General features: G+C 37.1%; 1 protein-coding gene across 1 annotated transcript in view; it reads left to right on the forward strand.

The window, feature by feature from the left end:
* LOC139717464 (gamma-aminobutyric acid type B receptor subunit 2-like) overlaps window positions 1-23,856 on the forward strand; it is a 67,680-nt gene that overhangs the window by 19,011 nt on the left and 24,813 nt on the right. Inside the window, exons 2-6 of the mRNA XM_071628971.1 lie at window positions 7,612-7,767; window positions 9,886-10,056; window positions 10,614-10,715; window positions 12,856-12,921; window positions 18,028-18,225. Of these exons, the coding sequence (XP_071485072.1) occupies window positions 7,612-7,767; window positions 9,886-10,056; window positions 10,614-10,715; window positions 12,856-12,921; window positions 18,028-18,225 (693 nt within the window). The remainder of the gene's footprint in view (window positions 1-7,611; window positions 7,768-9,885; window positions 10,057-10,613; window positions 10,716-12,855; window positions 12,922-18,027; window positions 18,226-23,856) is intronic.

Here is a 23,856-nt window from a genome sequence, read left to right on the forward strand (position 1 = left end):
TAAGGCGTTTTCACATCAGCCCGATGTTTCGAAATAGCGCGCTATTTTCTGACTTGGGAAATAAAAAAATATCTCGAGCTTGGATTTTTATCGGGCTGGTGTGAAAACGCCTGCTGTTGTTCTGATTACGTAACACCCATGAGCACGACTGTACCGACTTTGCAATATTTTTCCTCTGACACTGTAGGCTGGTCTTGACACTTCCGGTAAGATCTTGACCAGGTTAAAGCACTGAAGCAATTTCTTGTTTTCCGCAAGAGATCATACGCCATTCGATTATGACGCTGTAGGCCAACACCCGAAACACAAGTCATCAAAGCTAATCTAATTACAAAGAAACCTAATTGTGGCACTTTAAGAAGATGGAATCCAGTAATTGCGGCATCCATAAAAAAAGAAATGCTCAGCCCTGCACCACTATTTACAAAGCTTGTTTTTACAACCCTAGCTCGTCAAAATGTAAAGTGGCATTGATTCACAAATTAGGTGGCACAGAATTGACCCAATATTATTCAGAATGATTATAGCTCCGACATCTTCTTCTGCAAAAGTATTTCATGAGATATTGGCCGAGCAAATATAGTATTTACCTGTTGCTACTGAAACAACAAATCCGTTCATGCAGAAGTCGTTTCCTCACGGCGTCAACGGGTGCACAGAAAATAGCAAGGATGACCATGAACTACGGACAGTATACATGGCATATAAGGCAAAGAAGAAAAAAGCGCACAAAAACAATCTACTTTTGCCGACCTCCAAGATGTATTTGGATCAGTCGAGCACAACCGTATTCACTGACCGTGTCTATCAAACCAGGGAGGTCACATCCCTGATCAAACAGATGCAAGGGTTGGTGTAACACCTTTGGCAAAATGTCAAGATATTTTTATTCATTTATTTATTTATTTTGTAATCGTGACTCCATCGACTGTAGTGGAACCCCTCACTGGATTGTCTCTGACAGTTTCTCTTCCGTAAGAGATGCGTTCCACGGACAAAAGCTTTCCAGTATCATTTTCCCATTCTCATTCAACCCGATACTGAAACACACAAACAAATAAAGAGCAAAATGGATACTGGATTTGAACGAAACAACTTTCATCTGCGTGTCATTCTCAGATGACATCAATTTCATATCGGACACACATCCTCATAAATGAAAAAAAAATTAAATGTGGAACAATAAAATTGAATCAAAATCAACGATCTTGCATTAAATTAGAGTGCATATAATGGACATGTTGTAATAAACTGATTTAAAGTCAGATAGTTTGGTTTAGAAGAGAAATAGTACCCATCTTGTCATGCAGGGAGACTCCTTGAAGCTCGTTCAATTAGAGAATTCTGATTTTGCATAACCTTCTCTTTCCCACAGTGTCCTTATGTATAACTTTTATCACTAGGGCGTCTGCTATAGTTGCCTCCCTTCAAGTGACGACCTCGGAAAATGGGAGAAACATAAAATTCCCGTCACTATTTGTGTGGTAATCTTGAAACGCTTGTCCATACGCTGAACAACTTACTATAAACTATAGAGTTGGAACAAGGACGATGCAGAGGAAGTACAACAGTCAGGGCTATGTGAAGAATGATATCAAAGACAAAAATGCTAGCACCAGGGGCCCGTTTCATAATACTTGCCATCAGTGACAAGTTGTCATAGATGTGACAAGCTACTGAAATCCTTGCTTCTGATTGGCTGAGAGAAAATTTGTCATAGAAATGTGGCAGTTGTCACTGATAACAAGTTTTATGAAACGGGCCCCAGAACTTATATTTTTCATTATGATTTTTCCCCACAGGTCTAGATGGTCATCGAGTTAACCTTGGCACCGTGAAGTTTTTGTTGCATCAGAGCGATATTGTGGTAGTGAATCATGTCGTGATTGCAGATTTGACAATCCCATCTGATCCCAACATTACGAAAGCAAATAAAAGAAAAACGGAAAATGTGCACCCCTTTAAGAACACAGAGGACAACATGGCTGAGCATGCGATCTAATTTTCTTCGCAATTGGTTGACTATTCAAGAAAGAAAATGAGACAAAATCTATTCTATAATTCAGGCTCGTCGAGAAACAGAGAGAAAAAAAGGAAAGGACATACTATTCAAGCTCTGGTCTATTAATCGTGCGTCGTATGCCCTCTGAAGTGCTCGTAAAACCCCTTTAAACAACAACAAAAAAAAAAAAAAACTCTGCTCACACCGTGAAAAAAAAATGATAAAGAATTCGTGGTTTTAGGCATTAAAGACACTCACATGACGTTAGATTTTATGATTCATGAGGTTTTTATAAAAGAAGAATGGGAAAGCTGATATGAAACCTGGAAAACAAGACAATAAAGTTATTTAATGAATTAAAAGGAAGTGAAAGAATTAAAGGGTAAGAAAAAAAAAAGAGCGGAGTGAGCTTAAGGAACGAGCAAGGAAGGAGAAGCTAATAGGAAGAAAGAAAGGAAGAGAGAGAGAGAGAGAGGAGGGAAAGTAGAAACGAGACAAAGATTTACATAAGGAGAGGGAGGGGGTTGAGAAAGAGATGATAAAATAGAGAATGGAAATTAGGAAGAGAACAAAGGAATTACAGAAGAGAATATATAAATACTAAATATGTATAATGTGTGCTTCGGTACAAAAAAAGGAAATCAGATGTATAAAGTATTTTACTTTGTTCGTGTATGCAGACAATCGTGACCTTTCGTGTTGATGTAAAAATTTGTAATTCTTGAGTATAATGCTGGATGATGTAAACGTATTAAGATAATCATTATCTTGTAATATCTCTTTACGGTACAGTGACAAAAGTTCTGCGTATTTTGGATGTTACAGTGTTTATCAACATAGTAAAGAATATCAAACTATACACATACATATATGTATATATATATATATATATATATATATATATATATATATATATATATATATATACATACAAGCACAAATGTCATCAAAATCATAATTTCCAGCAACTGCGAACTCTTTCTCCCAAAGTCATCGTTGCTAGGTTTAACAGGACTATTAATATAGATTTGATTTGAAGGACACATCTTGTTTCTATTGATTTGATGTAAAGAAAAAAAAAAAGGATATCAGTAATGTAGTGAAGACATGTGTACAGTTCAGTAGGGGCCTTATGAGGTATAGTTATAACATTAATTCTGCCTATATTCAAATAATGTACGCGACTTAAAAACTAATAACTCAAAGTGTATGAAACTGTCATATTAAATGACTTTCTTACTACAGGTCCGAGTTTGTGGAAACGCCTATGCTATTTCATTTGTCTGAATTTGCTCTCTATAATAGGTCAATTCTAGATTTAACATGGCGTGGAACGAACTCGCATGGGTGCACGTCACGAGACCAACACCCATGAGTCATACAGCCCATGAGTGTACGCCACTAAGCAAACAAGGCCCACGAGACCGACACTTTCAGCTTAGTATTGTATGTGTTTGTACATAATATATATATATATACACATATATTGTGATAAATATTATATTATGTATCATATTATAATAGATAATGTGTGTGTGTGTGTATGTATGTGTGCGTGCGTGTGTCATATGTCACTAGTTTTTAAACCGAGGGGCCACTGACCAAGGATGGTAAATGTATAGCAAGTTAGGAACCAGTATTCTTTTCGCAGGTACTTCCTGTCACAAAAAAAAACAACCACACACACAACCAAAAAGCAAAAAAAAAAAAAAAAAAAAAGTCCTATGCCACGACTTCTTTTTCCGGGTAAATACCTAAAAAAAACAAACCGGCTTTCCTGCTCACATAGGTGGACGGCTACACGATTAAAATGCGACAGTCAGAATCCGAAAGATAATGGCTAGGAACTTCCTGACCTTCTCGTTTAGGATGTGAAAACTTCGTTTAATGAGCAGATGATTAGCATGAGGACAGATGGGAATGAAATGTAACTTTTAAAGAAGTCAAAGGAACCAGGATGTGCTTGGTCCTTTTATTACCACTTTGTCGCATCGCATGTGAAAATACAATAAAACTACAAGAAAAAATGGTTCTCCTTTAACCGAGGGAACACTGAGCAAGGATGGTATATAAACAAGTAAGTGCCAGTATTGTTTTTACAGATACTTTCTGTATACACACACAAAAAAAAAAAAAAAATCAGAAAACATATTTTGTGGATATGGCTATGCATTTTCCTTCTACATGGCTGGACAGCTGCACAATCAAAATGCGGCAGTCAGACCCGAAAGATAATGGCCGAAAACTTCCTAACCTTCTTATTCGGGTGGAGCAAACTTCGTTTAATGAGCAGCTGATTATAGCATGAGGACAGATGGGTTAGAATTACGGCCTAAAAAATGATTACCACTTGACAAGATTTTTCAGCTCAGTTTAATGTCAAATTCACAAGATACCATGACCCCATATTTCACACACTGACGTTACTCGCGGAGAAAGTGTATGATAGGCCGAAGTCGTCCCTCATGCTTCAATGTCCGACATGTTGACATGATTTAGCGTGCATCAGATTATTCCCACATGCATTCTTTTTATTAACTATTCTCTATCTCTTTCTATTGAAGAATATTCAGCATCAAAGGTTTAACATCAATATATCATCTTGGTCGCTGATGAAGAAAGCGATTACTAAACCTGTTTGGTATTTTATTTCTAAAAGCGTGCGCTTCCAGGGCAGGTTGAATAGTTGTTTGTTTGTTTTTTGTTTTTGTTTTTGCCATTTTAGGTTTTCATCAAATCATAATGGTTATATATTTAGCATAATACAAATTGTATGATATATGAAAAACAACAGCAAACTAATGCACAAAATAAATGAGTACTCCAGCCATACATGATACACATATGCACGCCCTGAGCTCATTACATGGACATCCACTGCAACGACAACAACAAACCACTTAGAGGAGCAAGGGCAACTATACATGTATAGGTATTGTCATAAGATTGAATCAGCGCAAAAGTCAGTCAGCGGTCTTGACACGGATAAATTTCATTTCGAAGAGGAAAATACCCAGAACAGGTTGTCTTATCTCATGACTTTGTGTGTGTGTGTGGGGGGGGGGGGGGAGGGGGAGGGGGAGGGGAGGGGTGTTAGGCGTGCGTGCATGTGATGTTTGCTTGTTTGTGAAGGCTTGTACTCACTGAGCATGTACGTTTATGTTCTGATGTGGGAGAGACTGCTAACTGGATAATATTCTAGTATGATCTAGATGTTATTCAATCATAGGAGAGGAATCAATATAAAGCGGCACACATTCTTCGGCAAAGATGACCCGATCAATAATACTTAAAACGTCACGAATAAAATTGTCCATACCGTCTCGGGAGAACGAACAACAGGGCGAGAGTTAACGCAACTTGCCCAAGAAGGACGGATTCGGTAACCTGACGTCTCTAAATCGCACGCCCCGGAGAGTACAATAATTTCATAACAAGAATAATAAATCGGGAGAATCTGCTTAACGCTTTGAATATATACTGTAGACAATAGGTAGGTTAGATTTTACCTTGTTTACAGTCCTGTCCACTCTTGCTTTCTCATGAAACATGTTTAGGTCACGTATGTTCAAGTAAACTGCATGCTCCACCGTCCCCCAAAACGACACAAATTCATGTTAACTTTATACTTTCCAAACGCCTCAAGCAAAGTAACCGATTTGTTTGATTTTATGCCTTTCGAGTAATATAATATTGTTGTCTTGTATATTTTGATTTTGCATTATTTTATTGCAATTACCACTATGTTGCTGATGTGTATAAATAAACAGAATAAATGCGTTTCAAAGTGTGCGAAGACTGAATTGAATAAATACACTTAATTGCATGTACAATTTATGTATATGAACATTATCTCAAAAAAATCGAGTGAAAATATTCACTCTTAAAGGAGTGAATACAAGACAGAGTGAATTTAGAGTGAAATTGGAGTGAATTTCGAGCGAAAATGTTCATATTCACTCATTTTGGAGTGACCTCAGGGATCACTCAATATTTTGGAGTGATCCCTGACGTCACTCTAAAACGAGTGAAAATGAACATTTTCACTCAAAATTCACTCCAATTTCACTCTAAATTCATTTTTTTTTTGTATTCACTCATTTAAGAGTGAAAATTTTCACTCGATTTTTTTAGAGAGTATATATATATATATATATATATATATATATAGTCATTTCTTCGCATATATTATATACCATTTTCGTTTTCAAGTTACTGGTATCATTCCGCCTGAGGAGCTCCAACAAATCGGAAAATTACATAGAGCACGAACAGAATCTTTGCCGTCTTTTTTGTCGCTTCTCTTCGATGTCAGCTATATTTTCCGCTTAAAGTCAGTATATCTTCAGCAATCAGGAATGGTGAGGAAGAGTGTAGATGTTATTCACGAGGCGCCTGACACCGACAAGGAGACTATTCAAAGACAGTTTCAGCGAAAGCAAAAATGCACCACGATGTCGGCAAGGAGAAGGGAAAACGTACCGATAAAAGGATTACATTATATGGTTGGTGTTAAAGTTTCGCGATGAAAACCAGTTAAGAGCATTGCGTTCCCATTAAGATGCATAAACCGTCCAACACCGCATTTATATGTCTGTAATGCTTTTTGCTAAGTGCCACTTCATACATATTTCATGAACATTATGAATGGTCATCTGTCTAGTTAAGACGTAATATGCATAATTTTTCCCTTTACTATTTAAGAGCTTACTTAAATCGCGTGACTATTACTACTGCTATTAATATTATCATCATCATTGTAATACTGTACTATTAATCATCCTTTTCTGTACGATCGAGCCATATGAAATCGTTTGGACTTTTGGGCTTTTAAGGAGAGTGATGCTAACGTTCAGTAGTTTGTCACCCTTTATAAGAATTACCCTAGAAAGTGCTCTAAGTTTGGTTCTTTATAAAGTTATCTCTGTCTTTAAATCTTCATAGCAATTTCATACAAACAAATTAAAGGGACTACTTATGGAAGTGCAATTTCGTACCTATATACCTTCTTAATATGAGTCTTCGTCAAATGGCTGCCTATTAATCAGGGTTTCAGCCATTGTTCCTCGCTTTTTTTTTAACTTCCTTCGCCGTTCAATATTTCTTGAGAAAAGTAATAGCAATCATGACCTCATTATCTGTTCATATCTTACGAAGATGTAAAAGAAAAATATCTCATTTCTACAGAGCAGCATTTAGTATTGGCCGTTTTCTTCTTATTCTCAAAAACGATATGAATATGATATGAAGTGAATATGATCAGGTGTCACTCTTTTTTTGAGGGGGGGTGGAGGGAGCATATTCAAGCATACAATTTTGTTTAATGTACCTGCGGTTCAAGCGACAAATCAAACAAACCTATAGTATAACAGAAAACCATTACAATTGGCAACGCATGTCGAGGGAAATGTCCTCAGAAATAGAAACTATATAGAAAATTAAAACAGGTAATGAAGTTACCACTCACTTGGAAAAAAAAATTGTGCAGTGGCGCATGGTGCAAAAGTTTTAAGAGTTAATCTGACCATGATTTTTTTTTTTTATAATGATAGTGAATGTGTCTTTCTGTTCATGTTTATCAATGATTTCTATTTCCTGCTCTCTTGCAGCCCATGACGCCAACTGCCCCCAACCCGGGTTTAGCGGCGAATTTGTTCTACGAAAACATCTATTCTGGCCCGCCTAAACCCTTCCTTATCGGCGGCTTCTACTCGGAGAACTGCGTCATCTTGTGTGACACGTCCAAGCATTGGAACGTCATTGAGGTATGCCGCATCAGGGACGGATCCAGGAATTCCTTAAGGGGGGGGGGGGGGGGGTTGGTGCACGCCCCCATCTCGATTTTTTTCTTTTTATTCCTTTTGTTTTAATAAAAAATAAAGGGGGGGGGGAGGGAGCGCCCGGTGCGCCCCCGCCTTGATCCACCACTGTACATTGACATTGACTGACATACACTCAGACACTTGAAGTCTTTTGCGTAATGTTAAAACGTACTTTCACATCGTAGCAATATTCATGAAGCAGAATGTTTTTTCATGGCATTGCTAGTAGTGACAAATCATAGCTGGAATGAAAAGCTGTTACACAGCAATGCGTTCATTTATAAAGCGTCTAAAATAAAATACTTCACTCCAATTTCAATCCGTGCCCGTTGATAAAAGTGCGGTATGCCGGCATGGGCACACAGAAGTGAATTTGTTTTGCAGACAGGATTAACATTTGTTATTGTCTTTTTTTTTCAAGACCCCCTTTTTACTTGAACCCCGTGGGAAGAAAGCTTTCAGTATGGACTTTGGTACTAAGTTAGGTGAATATAGTACGTGCAGCAAAACAACATTTTACTCTCAGACTCTCCGATACGTTGAAAACTGAAGCACGCCATGTCGGCTGATTAAGTTATGCCGATTTTTGTCCAGACATAATCGCCAAGGGTATTCCGTAATATCCGCTAGCTCTGTTCTTCCATATACAAACACGTCAGCTATTAGTGGTGTGGTCAAATGAAATATCCCCACTCAACCAGAAGCGTTATTCAATAACGGTATATCAACGGAGTATATCCACACTCATTACTGTTACACATGGCAACATGTAACTATGGGGTGACCTGCAAATAGCCATGCAAGTCTGTTCGTTCGGACCAATATCAGAATTCTCTAGCCATGTTAATGTCAGCACCCGTAATGTAGGCAGATTAAGATAACACGTCAATATGTTCTCCATTATGTGAAGCGTTAAATCCCTCGACCTCCCCCCCCCCCTCTGTCACAATAAAAAAAGAAATGACTAGAGCAATAGAGGTATTTAACAATAAATTCATAGAATTTATGAGCAGTCATTCGTCACAAAGGGAGATTTAAGACGAAGTTAACAGAATATGGAAAATGTATGTATATACGCATTTATGTTTATTTATCACTTGTGGTACTTGCTTCCTTCCATGCTTGAATGTTGTATGCTTGTCAGCTGGAACCAGATAAGTGCGGTTAAACCCACTTTTTTGTTTTGTTTGTCAGCAGATTAACCCGGAAGTGGCACCAGAAACTTGTCATACAAAATGTATTTTACCCTCCATTCTCAAAATGAACCGACTTTCCTCTTCCCATAAACTGGGCCCCTCACTTAAAAAAAAAAAAAAAAAAAACGTAGCGCCGGCCCTGGTATGATTCACCACCTATCATATAGACTACTATATTGGCTCTAGAAAGAGTACTTTGATAGTGACGCATATACACCTTCAACTTTCATCGTCAATGGTAGCTAATGACGCAGCATTGCCGCCATTATTACGAATGATCTACAACCACAATGATGATCGTAATTTACCCCACCGCATGTACACCCCCAGATGTCAGTGTGTATGTGTGTGTCGATTCATAAAAACCATTAAAGGAGCATTCCAGATGATTTTCAAATTTTAACATCATGTAGTACATAAATCGACAGCTCCATGTATAGATTCGTGGAATTTATTGTGATCCTTGAGCAGAGAAATCAATACTCTGAAAATCTTAAGCAAATTACACTGAACAGTGTTGATGACATAGGAGCCTCGCATATTCCAGAAATGTAGCAGTGTAATTCAGTTACAATACCTCTCGCTTTAAGTTCACCTGTGTATAATCTATGCCTGCCTTCTTCCTTTGTTCTGCTTCCATAAGCCCCAACTCATTATTACGGTGAGGCTGCCATGTCATCATCCTTGTTCCTTTTGCAATTTGTTATAAGTTTTGAAGACATTCTTGTTCCTATTCTCAATAACTATAAATTCTGAAACTCTGCACCCAGTACAATGTATAACCAATACTTATACTTATTAAAATGTAAAAGTCTGGAAATCACCGGAGGTCTCCTTAGACACTTTCTTTCTTTGAATCACGTAGATTTCTTATGGCGCGTCATCCCCCGCCCTCAGCGATCGAGAGGAGTGCCCATACTTCTACCGCACGCCGCAGTCCGCCGCCCAGCAGAACGTACCGCGGGTGCAGCTCATCCAGATGTATGGCTGGGATCGCGTGGCCATTATCAGATTCAGCAACGTCCTTTTCACAGCGGTTAGCCTCGTTCCTCCCTTTTATTTCTTTCTCTACAAACATTGGAAATACAACCCCCTTTTGCAATTCTTTAAAAGCCCTTAAACTCCGAATCCATGAATGAAAATAAATATATCCTAAAATTCCACGCTCTTTTGTTTGCCACTTTGACCAGAAATCTATTTTCATATCAAACTTCGGTAAATCGCGTAAAATATTCTCATTCCATTGCATAAACTTATCTATGCAAGAAAACGTATGTGTGTGTCTATTCATGCAAATATTAATGTATTATGAATACTTATTTTGTATGTATATACACAATACATAACCTGTATACTCAGATTGACGAATAGATGAATATTATATATATATATATGTGTGTGTGTGCGTGTGTGTGTGTGTATGTATGTATATATATATATATATATATATATATATATACATATATATATGTATATATATATGTATATATATGTATATATATATATATATATATGTGCTTATGATCTATCATGTGTTATATATGCACGTTTGTTTGTTGTTGTTTTTTCATCGGTTTCCTCTTCTTATGACAGACAATGGAAGACCTACGATCTCTGCTGCTGGCCAATAATATCAGCATTGTAGCGAATGAACTCTTCGACGAAGATCCATCGTATGCAATGAGATACATTAAGGTAAATAGGCTGGTCTAACGTGTGCCCTTCAATAATCAAGGCCTTATGATCATAAAGGTAAGCAAATTTCCAAAAATGAATCGAAAATGGGATTGAAAAATTGGCAGCAGGGGAATAGAATGCATTCTAAATGGGATAGAATTAACAGTGACAAATCGCGAGAGGCACGGGCGAGAGACCCTCTCATTGGCTTTCCACGAGACGAATCTCCATACAACGGTTAATCGGGCATGATTGTCTTTGCGCGTTTTTGGTGGCGTCGTTACAGGTCAGACTGATTGGTGCTCACAATAATAAATCATGTCATGTATCCAATGTGTGTGTGTGTTTGTGTATGTGTGTGTGTGTGTGTGTGTGTGTGTGTGTGTGTGCATGTGCGTGTGTGTGCATGTGTGTGTGTGTGAGTGTGTGTGTGTGTGTGTGTGTGTATGATTGTTTGTGTATGTTGTGCACAGTAGATGTCGAATTCACGTCAAGAAGAACGCATGCGCTATAGACCCTATATGATTCCCTAGATCAGGGAGATGCCTATAAAAACCCATTGAAGACGGGATGATTTTACTATAGCACACATTTCCCATAGACACCTGACCGAGTATACTCGAGACTAGTCGTCAACGGGTTAATTCAACAGTCTGCTAATGAACGCACTTGAAGTTGGCCGTTGATTAAGTTTGGTGCCTCTGAGATCAAGTCTAAAATTCATGTGTATACTATCAGTCACTGTCAGTTGTAATGGTGGTTCTTTAATGGGTGTGGTTAGTGGCTTTGCTGAAGAGAAAATAGTTTCGTAATGCGTTGCATATCTATAGAATTTCATGACGTTAATGTTTTTCCTTTGGGGGCTATCGTTTTCTTCTGTTGAATTGGGTTAAAATAATAATTGAAAGTCGTCATATTGGCTCCTCGTATATCTCTCTATATGCAGCTATTAGTGCAAAGGTTTCGAAGGCTTAGTAAACAAACGTTTCATTAGACTACCGAAACACGGGCAGCAATACGAATGGCTGATGAACTGTAATTGTATTATCACGACTGCAACAGTATACTGAAGCAAACACGAAGATGAAATAGTGAGCTGCTACATCTATGGATGATAGGGTCTTTGGATTTACCTTTCAATCTGCTACTTATCCAAGACGGTAAAGTGCGGATTGTAGAAAATCATGCACTTTTTTTTTTGTATCAACGCCAGTCAGCAATAACAAACAAATGCAAAGTTCGAAATCCTGAGCTGTACATCTATAGAATCCCAATCTTTTCCAATTACTTTTCTAATCTCCAGTTTAAATGGTATTCTTCCAGGGGTGTGCCTGAGCGGACAAGGCTAAATACTAACGTCATAGTAATACTATCACCGTGAATACTGTGATTATGTTTATTTGATAAGCATGCATAATTCCAAATGACTCACTCACACTAACACTGTATTCTATTTCACTTCACTCATTTACACATTCCCTCACTGAAGATACATCTAGGAAATACAAATGTGTAATTCAACTAAATATTCTTACTTTAAAGGTCCTGTTTACCTTTGGGAGCAGTGATTTTACGATTGTTTAAGATATCACTTTTAATGCATATGTGTAGGTCGGTTGTATCACAAAACATCCTATCATATAAGATTTTTGCAATAATGCGTAAAATGTAAGAAGATATATCACTATTTTTTCTCATTAAACCATAACTGTAGACGGTTCAGTCTGGAAACATTTTTGTTATAACTATTGTTCACATTTTGTTTATTTAACAATACTTAACATCGGTTATACTTGTTCAAATTTTTACATTCAACAGTTGTTTCTATCCGCAACTCACATTAGAACTAGTTGAAGCACTAATGCTGGCTTTTTGTTTCATCTGCAAATGGTTTAATTATGCCTTTAAGATGTAAATGAGGAAAACGGCCAATGACTCGATGATATTTGATACCAAAAGAAATAAGGAATGATAGGGCCTATAGACAAGATTCAGTATGTTTGATTTTACGTTGTCCGTGCGAATCAAGCTGTAGTCTAAATTCAGAAGACACATCTCCTATATACGACTCTTCATAACGCGACATCTATTTATATTTTGCCAGCAAGCTTCTTACATCAGTAATAGAGTGGTGTTGATGTTTTCTTCTTTTTTATAGGAGAAGGACGCAAGAATTATCATCGGTCTCTTTTGGGAACCACAAGCAAGAAAAGTTTTCTGTGAGGTAGGTAGGCTGACACATGCATCTAATTGGCAGAAGGTCGTATGCAGAGGAGATTCACGCATAAAATTAATAAAATTCAAAAGAAAGAGAAAAAAAATCCTCTACAGAACTTTGTAAAAATTGAAAAAAAAAAGGTCGGATGAGAAATAAGGAAAGAAGGACATTTTTTGAATTTCACACTTTTCTTTTCTGTAAACATTACTTTACCAGCCCTTATGAATATTCAAATGGGCGAGCTGATGATGTCATGTCTTCACAATTTTTTCATGTATATGTTAAATATGAAATTCAGAAAAAAAAATGATATGTTAGCTAACACAGGCAAAAGCATAATCCCATACCAAAGATATGATAGTTAACATTGCTTCCTATTCATTTTGAGTGGTTTCGAGGCATGTTCTAAAGCTAAAATATGAGATTTTTTGTCACTTCTGTATATAAAATGAGGTTAAAAGAAATTTTGATGTCATGACATTGTCAACTTTCCGATTTGAATATTATCATAACAACTGGTCAAGTGTTTTGGGGAAATACGCGAAATTTCAGAACGTCATGACTTATTTCTTATAATATTTTGTTCATTTTTGCACTGTTCAGAGGGGAATTGTTTCTTCTTGCTTTAACATGAAATCTACAAAATTCTGGAGTGGATTTCTCTTTTACATGTTTTAAGAGAGGTATACTCATAGTGGTACAAGATCATGCGTATCACACATAATTATATAACTTAAGAAAATACTGCTGGTTATGTTTGTATGTTTGTGTGTTTGTCGTTGTGCTCCCCCCTCCCCACTCTTTGAAAGTCTATGAGTGTAGATGCATGGAGAGATATCACATCAAGGCAATAACTAGTAAAAGAGAAAGAAACTGTATACATGTACATGACGTAAGTGCGATAGGTGTGTAGTTGCCAAAGTTCGCTGTACCATCGAATAATCCCATTTTCAAGACGGCCATGCAAAACAGGTTAAATATTTGATTATAAAAACAACTTGAAGTTGATTGTAGTAAAACCCTTGAAAGCATTCGAATCACGTTTAAATCCATGGCAGAAGACCGATGAGCTGAATATGTAACTGACCGAGTGGCATGATAAGGCGAGTCTGTATCTCGTCACGGATTTAGAATTCAATTACAATTTGAATCGTGATGTCTCTCCGTTTCGCATTGTGAGATGTGGCAAATAAGGAGCTTCTGCATCCTTCTTAATTTTTTTGTGCCTTCTTTACCGCAAAGGCGTTGGAAATTAGAGCAAGTTCGACGTTTGATAGGGCACATCCCCGCCAGGCTTTACCGTATGAGGCTGAAAGAAGAAATTCCATCGTGTGCAGCAGAATGTAGATATATCCATGTAATTTTTCCCCCACCAATATTCTCATTTTTTATTTTTTCATCCAGTCGACATAATACAATCACGCCAAGTAAGTGAACTTTTTCTTCAATTTGTTTGTTTGTTTACCACAAACTGTGAATCAGACATTTTTGTGTCAATTGGTTCACAGGAATCAACTAACTTATTGAATTTATCAATACGTAATACATCCAAATGCTATCAGATGTCGATTGAAACATATTAAAAAAAACACAAACAAAAGCAAGAACTTCTCCCAACGTCTTCCCTTTATTAGGAACATTTATCCTACAACAATTCTCTACCTGACATCCTAGACTTCAAAGTCATTTCATCATCTAAATGTGTAATCCAGTTGTTCAGCATTATTGGGCTTATTGTATATTCCATTTCCATGTCACTACACTCTTTTATAACTTACCATGCTTGTAAAATTTCCAGATAATATTGTGGAGTTTTCAACTTTACTTCAGAAACTTAAACACCACACAGTAAAAGGGAAGTACTATTCCTCTTCTGATCCACAGCGATATAAATGATAAAAAGAATCTTATCCACCCGATATCTTTGCTGCCATATAACAAACATCGCAGTCAAATTAACAAATCATGTATAACTAGACTCTCTCGTTCCCCCATTCTTATAATTTTGAAAAATTATTTTCCTTTTGATTCGGTCCTTCCTATTCCATAAAAACTCAAGTGTATTTTTTCTACCCTTGACGTTACCTATTTCGGATCAATTGTCTCAGACGGGATATGATTTAAGGTTGATTCTGAATATGTTTTCAACAAATTAATTTCTAGAGTAAAACATTCTTTTTTCCTTAATCACCCAAGAAACTGTTTAAGTTTTTAGCATCAATTTATAATTCATCTTTGCCTTGATGTTACCATATCCAATACAAAGTGCACCCCTGAGATTTTATTTTCTTTGCCCGACCATGCAAAACATAATAATAATGATAATAATAAGGTCTTATTTACCCAGGGTAGCCTCTTCAGTGTTGCCACTGCTCTACCAGAGGGCCCTGCTATTATTATTACCCTAGCGTCGCCAGGTACCCATTTATACACCTGGGTCGAGAGGGACATTGTGGGTAAAAACATCTTTTCCAAGGATGTAAGCACTGGGCGGGATTCGAACTCACGGTCCTCCGTTCGGGAGTCGGAAGTCTTATCCACTATGCCACAGCGCCCCCACCTTACCTTTCCTTTGTTGATTCCGAGACCACTGCCTTTTTCAAATTCATTTAGTCAACACAGATACAATGTAGCCAACTGATAGAATTCACATCTTTAAGAAAAAGTGTTCAATCGTTTCTGTGGGCTTTGACCATTGATATATGTATTGATCTAGGGTTTTTTTTTTCTCTTACATCATGAACTGTCTCATCTCTTTCTCCTTATTTTCTGTTTCCTCTTTTCCCACTCCTCTTTCTTTCTTTCTTTCTTTCTTTCTTTTTCTTTCTTTGTTGTTCCCTCTTTCCTCATTTTCCCGCACCCTTTGTATATAGTTGTAATCTCTTCACCTTCTCTTTTTTTTTTCCATTTGAGGTACCCACAAAATACAAGCATAGTCTATTGAGTGGGTATACCTCCATTCTTTTTTCACAGAATATACAGATATGACTGTATACTATGCTTCCTCTTGTACTGATCATAGACACGAACATATTGTTCTTCTTTGCTCCCTGTGTATCATTCACTAGAATGCTTGTCCATTTTTTTACCTTACTTTGTATATTCTGTTGAAAAAAAAAAGAAAATAAAGTCTGAAATGAATTGAATTCAATATATGCTTAATATATCTCTTAGTTCTGTTCGGTCCAAAACGCTTGGCAATTGTAATATTATCCTCTCTCACCTCATGTATAAAAATTTCTATAGCTATTAGAAGTAAACATGGTGACAAGGGATTTCCCTGCTGTTCTCATAATTGATGCTGTAAAGGAAACCAAAACCCAAAGAGCAATGTGGATTGAATGAAAGCAACAACATTAGTAGGACATATCAGTGAAAGTTTGAGGAAAATCAGACAATCATGCAAAAGTTACGAATTTTTAAAGTTTGGGTGTTGGAACCGCTGGATGAGGAGACTACCAGAGGTTATGGTGTCATATTATATGTGGACAACAATATAAAGAAAATATAAAGGAATTCCATAAAAATGTATTTTTAAAGAAAATTACACATTCCATCAACTTGATACTGACATAATATATTATGTTAAGGGTAGCAATTATTCCCCCTGCTTTCTGAAAGCGGTTACTAAAGTGCTCTTTCATTGTGCTAGAAAAGTTAATTTTTGTGGAATTCCCTTTATATTTTCCTTCTATTGTGGTCTACACATTCATTCATTCATTCATTCATTCATTCATTCATTTTTTATTTTCATTTCCAAACAATTACATAGGTGATACAAACGCCAAATGATAACATTATTATCTTGTAACATATAACACAACTTGTTTCATTAAGGACTTGACGTCATAACCTCTAGTAGTCTTCTTATCCAGCGGTTCCGACATAAAAACTTTAAAATTTCATAACTTTTGCATCGATTGTCCGATTTTCCTAAAACTTTCACTGATGTGTTCTACTAATTCTGCGGCTTTCACTCAATCCTCACTGCTCTGTGAGTTCTGGTTTCCTTTAATGTCCTGTCGAGTCACCCCTTTCATAACAAACGGCATGTATCCGCGTGCAGTGTTTTCACCCAAGAACAAAATGCAACTCCGAAACCCCAAAATTCCATCACTTCCATCACTCGTGATCTACAGCGTTGAAGACCTTTTTCGAAACCAACTGCAACTAAATAACCATTATCTTTATTTAAGGAATAAAAAAACAACCCCATAATTATAAAGGTTAATCTAAAGCAGTTGCTGCAATAATCCTGAAATATTTGAAAATAATGCAATGATAGTAAATAAACTTCTTGATCAAACTGTGTAATTACCCACACCACTTTTGTTCCAAATACTTGCTAAACGCGCTAGCATGCACACACACACACACACACACACACACACACACACACACACACACACACACAAATCACTGGTATACAATGTACATGGACCAAAGTGGGAGAAATGCCGTCTGTAGCTGTACTTTACAGTCATTATTTGGCAGCATCATGGGGTTACATCAAGTAGAGATAACGTGTATAGCGAAAAAAGTATCAGTACAACTGGAACCATGCTCTTTCTCTGACCACATATTTTTTTCCAGCTTTCGGCCAGCTTGGGTTTTATAGTCAAGAGGTAGTGTGTGCGATCCGTTTATTACCCTTGGTGTGTATGTGTGTGCGTGGGTGAACATTTAGCTTTGAGGCTCACATCCGCAAAGAAGAAAATCGACAAGTTAAAATTAGTTTCCATTACTTCCGCTGAGTCCAGTTCAGCTCGATAAATGTCATTGAACTGAACTGAACTGTTGAATAAAAGACATGCAGAATGATTAAAGTACCTAAGTTGGACATACAATAGCAGAGTTAAGGGAGGTACTGACGTATCAACGAAAAAAAAAGTGAATTCGATCATGAAAGTAAATCTGCACACATTCAAAAACAAAAACAAAAACAAGAAGCCAAAAGAAGAAGAAGGGACACAGAATAATACATTCAACCCTAGCAACGACGACTACAACAAAAAGTCGGGAGACACAAAAAATATGTATCATGTAAAATACAGTGGGCCTATTTTGACATGCTGGATAAACATGAAGGACATCTTTCTTTTTTTTTTCCAGGCCTACAAACTGGGTATGTATGGCGAGCGCTACGCATGGATTCTGCGTGGTGTCGGCTACCAAGACCCAGAGTTCCTGCTGAGAGAAGATACCTCCATCTCTTGCGATGCCCAACAGTTGATCGACTCGAGTCGTGGGACCATCATCACTAACTGGGTCTTCATCAGCGACTACGAAGGCCCCACCATTAGTGGAAAGGTATAGTCAGTGCACATCTTAGAATGAAAAAAAGACGTAGCATTATAGCGTCCTGGTTCATGACATTACCTTCACACCCACGTGTTATACAGCCCACGAGTGATACTACTCGTGAGTCATATACAGCCCACTATACATCTCATTAGTCAAACAACTCACGAGTTAGACACGAGGTGAAAAAGGCCCACGAACTCGACATCAAATAAAATATGAACACGAGCTGCAGGGTCCACCACCTGGACACTATAGGCAAATAAGGCCTAGGGCTAGATACCAAGCAAACAAGGCCCACTAGCTCCACACCACAGCACGGGGCTTAATGTAGGTAGTGTCGAACTCGTGGACATTTTTTGCCTAATGTCGAGCCCGTGGGCCTAGTTTGCCTAGTGTCAAGCTCATGGGCCTGTTTATATGGTTTCTAGCTGGTTGGCCTGTTCTATACATGTTCTGCTTGGTGTCTATAGCTCGTGTGCTGTGTAATTACGTTTAATAGATACTTTATTTTCTGCAAATCAATAAATCAATCAACAATTCAATATACATATAAGACACATAATCATGAGCATGTGGGAAATATACAAATCAAATTCAAAACAGAGTCGTTTGACTTGCATAAACAAAGACATGAAAGGAAAGTAATGATATAATATACAGTATGCAAATCTATGCAGCGGGGATTACAACAATTACAATTATGGAGCGATTGTGCAGAGGGCCGCCATTGTAAGCATAGCTTGAAAAGATGGCCGGCCCGAGGAAAGGTAGGGACGTATGCTAGATTCGTAACAATACGATACAATACAATACAAATTCTGCTGTGAAGATAGCAGGGGAAAATAAACTCTGATGTGTGATGGTGGTGAATGTGCGTGCAAGTGCTAAAAAGTGCACAAGGGCAGATACGCTGGAATATAGAATAACAGAATTGGTTTGTTGGAAGAGGGAACAATATACGATATTGCTATTGGGAGACCAACATTAATCATATAAATTATTAGTTTTTAATTCGTATTGAAAGTATACTGTAATAAAATGTGCTTCTTTAAGTTTGCTTTGAATGAAAACAAGGAGGCACACTGTTTCAACTCCTCAGGAAGAGTGTTCAATGTATCCGGACCGTGATGTCTGATCGACTTTTGAGCGAGTAAAAGCTTTGGATTACTTAAATGAAAATCATGGGAACGACGGGTTGGGTATGAGTGAATATGGTCATTGGTTACTAAGGCATTATGAAAAAATGGTAATAAATTTTGAGTGTGTTTATACATGAATATAGCAGTTAGGTATAAATATACATCATGGGCCTTTAGAGTTTTTAGGCGATAAAATATGGGATCAGTGTGAGCCAAGAAGTTTGAGTGTGTGCACATACGAAGAGCATTTTTCTGAAGAACAAAAATTGTGTTCAATTTAGTTTTGCTACAGTTGCCCCATGCAATATTGCAATACATGTGGTAAAAATAAAATATTATATAACATTATTAAAGTTTGATCATTAATTAAATATTTTATTCTCCTTAAAACACCAGTTGCTTTAGATATTGCTGTAGTAATATTCTGAACATGAGTATTCCAAGTTAGATTGTTATCTAGGGTCACTCCTAGAAACTTGGTTGAGTGTTCCTCAGCAATGTTAATATCATCAATACAAATACTTTTGGGAAGGGTGGGTTGAGATTGTAGAGTGTGAAAGTGTATAAAACATGTCTTATCAATATTCAATGAAAGCTTGTTATATTTAAACCATTTCGAGATGTTACTTAATTCCATATTAAGTGTATCAACCAGTGTTGCAATGTCCTTGTGGGAGTAAAAAACGTTAGTGTCGTCTGCAAATAAGATGAAGTTCAAACAAGGGGAGGAATTGATAATGTCATTAATGTAAACCAAAAAAAGTATGGGCCCGAGTATAGATCCCTGAGGGACACCACATGGCACGTTAGAATATAGTGAGTGACTGGATTTAAATGCAACATATTGTTTGCGATGACTTAGATAACTTCTGAACCATGACAAAGTAATCCCTCTCACGCCATAATTATGTAATTTTTCAGATAAAATGTCATGATCAATAGTGTCAAATGCCTTATTAAGATCCATAAAAACTCATAATTATTATGTGTTCCTTTTTAGTAAGCGCATCAATTATATTGTCGACAGATTTGATTATAGCATAATCGGTAGAAAATCCTTTCCTAAAACCAAACTGATTTGCATTTAATATGTCATTTTCAATCATAAACGAGTAAAGACGCTTATAAACTATTTTTTCTAACATTTTTGATAATACAGGTAACAATGAGATGGGTCTATAATTTTTCACCATTAATGGATTTTCTCTTTTATAGATAGGAATAACTTTTGCGATTTTAAAAGAATCTGGACACTTGCCGTTAATAATTATAATAATAATAATAATAACGATAATAATAATAATTCTTTTTGGATATAAACTCCAAATTTTATTATCCAAGACTGGAAATTCATTTTGCCCAATTGATCGTGGGCCCGGCAGCCACTGAGCAGCGCCAGATCGACGTTGCTCTAACTTTTCCAACTGTTGAACGGCAAACAAGGTAGCAGCAACTCCCATCTTTTAACGTCTTTTGGTATGACGCGGCCGGGGTTTGAACCCACGACCTCCCGATTGTGAGGGCAGCCGCTCTACTCACTGAGCCAACACATCGGTACAGTGTTTAAGTGTTTAAGTAGAGATAAATTAAATATATGGGTAAGAGGGGCTGCTAGGGGGTAAATTATTTTTTTCAACAAATTCACCGTTGAATTATCAGGCCCACAGGATTTACTGCATTTCAGAGAGCGAACAGTATCAATAATTTCAGATTCATTAATTGGAGTAAAAAACAAAGAATTTTGATTACTTTCAGGTAAATACTCTTTATAATTTTTGGTATCATTTATTGGAATAGATGCTGCCACTGAAAGACCAACATTAACAAAAAAATCATTAAAAATATTTGCAATATCATCAGGATTAGTAATAACATTATCATTATGAGTATCTAAATACTATCAGGACTTTCCGTAGGTTTCTTTTTGAGTATTTCATTGACAGTCCGCCAAAGAGCACTTTTATCGTCCTTATTAAATTCGAGTTTATCGGAAATATATGATTTACGTGAAACTCGAATTAGAGTAGTTAGTTTGTTTCTATATACTATATGCCTTTTAATATTTTCAGGAGTGGGTTTTCTCAGAGATATTTTATAAAGACTGTTTCGAGTAAGAATGGAATGTATAATACCTTGAGTAATCCAGGGCTGTCGAGCTTTTTTCCTTCCCTTTATTTTAGTAGTTAAAGGAATATGTTTATCATAATAGTCTAATAATTTTTGTAAAAAAATTTCAAAAGAAGAATTAACATCCTGGAGTTCGAATTACCCCCATCTGGGCTACGGTCGCCATAGCACGCATAATAATTACATAATTATGTTTATTCTTGCCTTCGTTGATGTGTGCAGACCATACGCTTTCCCTTCGCTTATGTGTTTAGTGTTTTTCGCTGCCAGTGTTTCTGAGTGTGTGTGTGTGTGTTTGTTTGCGTGTGTGCGTGTGTATGTGTGTGTGTAGGCGTGTGTTGTTATCTTTTTTCGTTTTATACTATCAAAACTTAATGTTCACATGATTGCACTTCTTTTTAAGCCAAGAAACGAATGAAGAGGGAGGGCAGGGGGCGGATTGTCAAGAATATTAATATATATAGCGCCTCAGCATGAAATGGCGGGCTTACAATTTTAATTGGTCACTTTTCCCCTTTCTTCTCTGATAAGTCCTTTTCAATATAGGCATTAAGAAAACAGAAACTACACAAAATGAAGCTAATTGTACACTAGAACCAATACGCATTCAAAAACAGCTATAGAAAAGATCCTCGAGTTGCAGTGTTGTCAACAACCTTAAAACATCGAATTGTTTTGCGTGGGGCAACTGAAAGATGAAAAACAAAAGATGGTGCGTTGATCAGGTACTCTAAGAATTTCAGAGATAGCTAGTCCGACTCAGCCCTGAATCAAAGCTCTGTAATAACTCCCTCATCTTTATGGCCGTCGTAGCTTTCATGATTATGTCTATTCTTGCCTTCATTAATAATTTTGTTCTGACGATATATCCTTTCTGGATTTAAAAGCACTCAAGATTGTTTACTTCAATTCAATTCAGTTCAATTTATTTTCATTTTCGTCAAAAGCATATAGACATCACTTTTTTGGTAGCAGAGAATATACAGGGTACGTAAAACTATTGTAAGACGAAAAAACTTCTCCATCAACATCCATTCAGCTGTACAACTGCACTATTTTTCATCAGACTTTAGAAACTCATTGGTATCCTTTCTCCCCCTTCATCCCACTCTCTGGCTCTCTCTCTCTCTCTCTTTGTCTCTCGCTCTATATACTATTTCTTAGAAAAAAAAATCTAAGAAAAGAGGGATAGACAGCAAGGAAACAGAAACAGAAAAACAGAGAAACAGACAGACAGACAGACAGACAGAGTGGGAGGAATAGGGAGAAAGGAATACCAGTTGGTTGATATGTCATTATTGATGCAAGTACAATTATATTCAGATAGACGCATAGATGCCAAGTTAACAATGTTGTTTGCTTTCGATTCCAGAAAGTCGGGACAAAAGCGTGTCGCCAGGACCATTTTATTATGAAATATAGATATGAAGGATATTTTGATGTCTCCGTCCTCATCATTGATTACATTCTCTGGAATGTAATGAGTGGTTGCTATGGTAACGTTCTGTGCGTGCTCCTTTGCCGGACAGACCGGTAATGAGCGAATATTAAAGGTGTGGTTGTTTTCGTCGGCGGGGTCAACTGCAGATTCGTTTTGTCCATTCAGGGGAGCGAGGGGAGCGATCGCGTAGAAATATTGGCTGGCCATCACGCTAGAATGGTCATTGGAATACATGTCGAGAGAAATTAAAGCACGTTGTCGGTATGGTGACCGATACAGGTGATTATTGTTCTTCGTGATCTATCAATCAACGTTAGATTACTTCACCCTTCGCGCAGCTCCCGGGTCGCGTGAGGGTTTGACAGCATTAACGAACGAACAGCTCTCTGTGATGCGCAAAATTAACGATATAGTGATGCGTGCACTCGAGTTCATGCATCACTTTGATAGGCAGAGGTTAGTTGCCTTTTCTTAGAAAAAAAAAAACCCTTAAGGATATTCTTCAGATTCACGTGTGTCTATTTGTAGTGAATGCAATTTGAAACTATGCGCCATTCTAATAGGCAGAGGTCAATTGCCTTTTCTTGGAAACAAAAAATCTAAAGGAAATTTTCCAGATTCATGTGTGTCTAACTTCTGGGATTTATTTTATTATTACTTTTTTTTTTGCAGCGCACAGACATATTGATACTATTTTCTCTGACTTCCGTTTTACAGTATTTCTATCAGAAGTACGTGCATGATGAATGAGTGTATCTATGTGGTTTCTTTTTAACTCCAAGACATCTTCCATACTTTTTTTTTTTGCAAGTTGGTCTGTATATACCGTATTCTCTGACTTATGTTTTGCAGTATGCAAGCTATTTATCTGCTTTATGCAACAGCGTATGTAAACATGGACACATTGCTAGAAAGTAGATCAACCCATAG

The sequence above is a fragment of the Diadema antillarum genome, unplaced genomic scaffold, assembly GCF_040938485.1.
Source record: "Diadema antillarum isolate AM-2024a unplaced genomic scaffold, OU_Dant_1.0 scf00000075, whole genome shotgun sequence".
NCBI lineage: Eukaryota > Metazoa > Echinodermata > Echinoidea > Diadematoida > Diadematidae > Diadema > Diadema antillarum.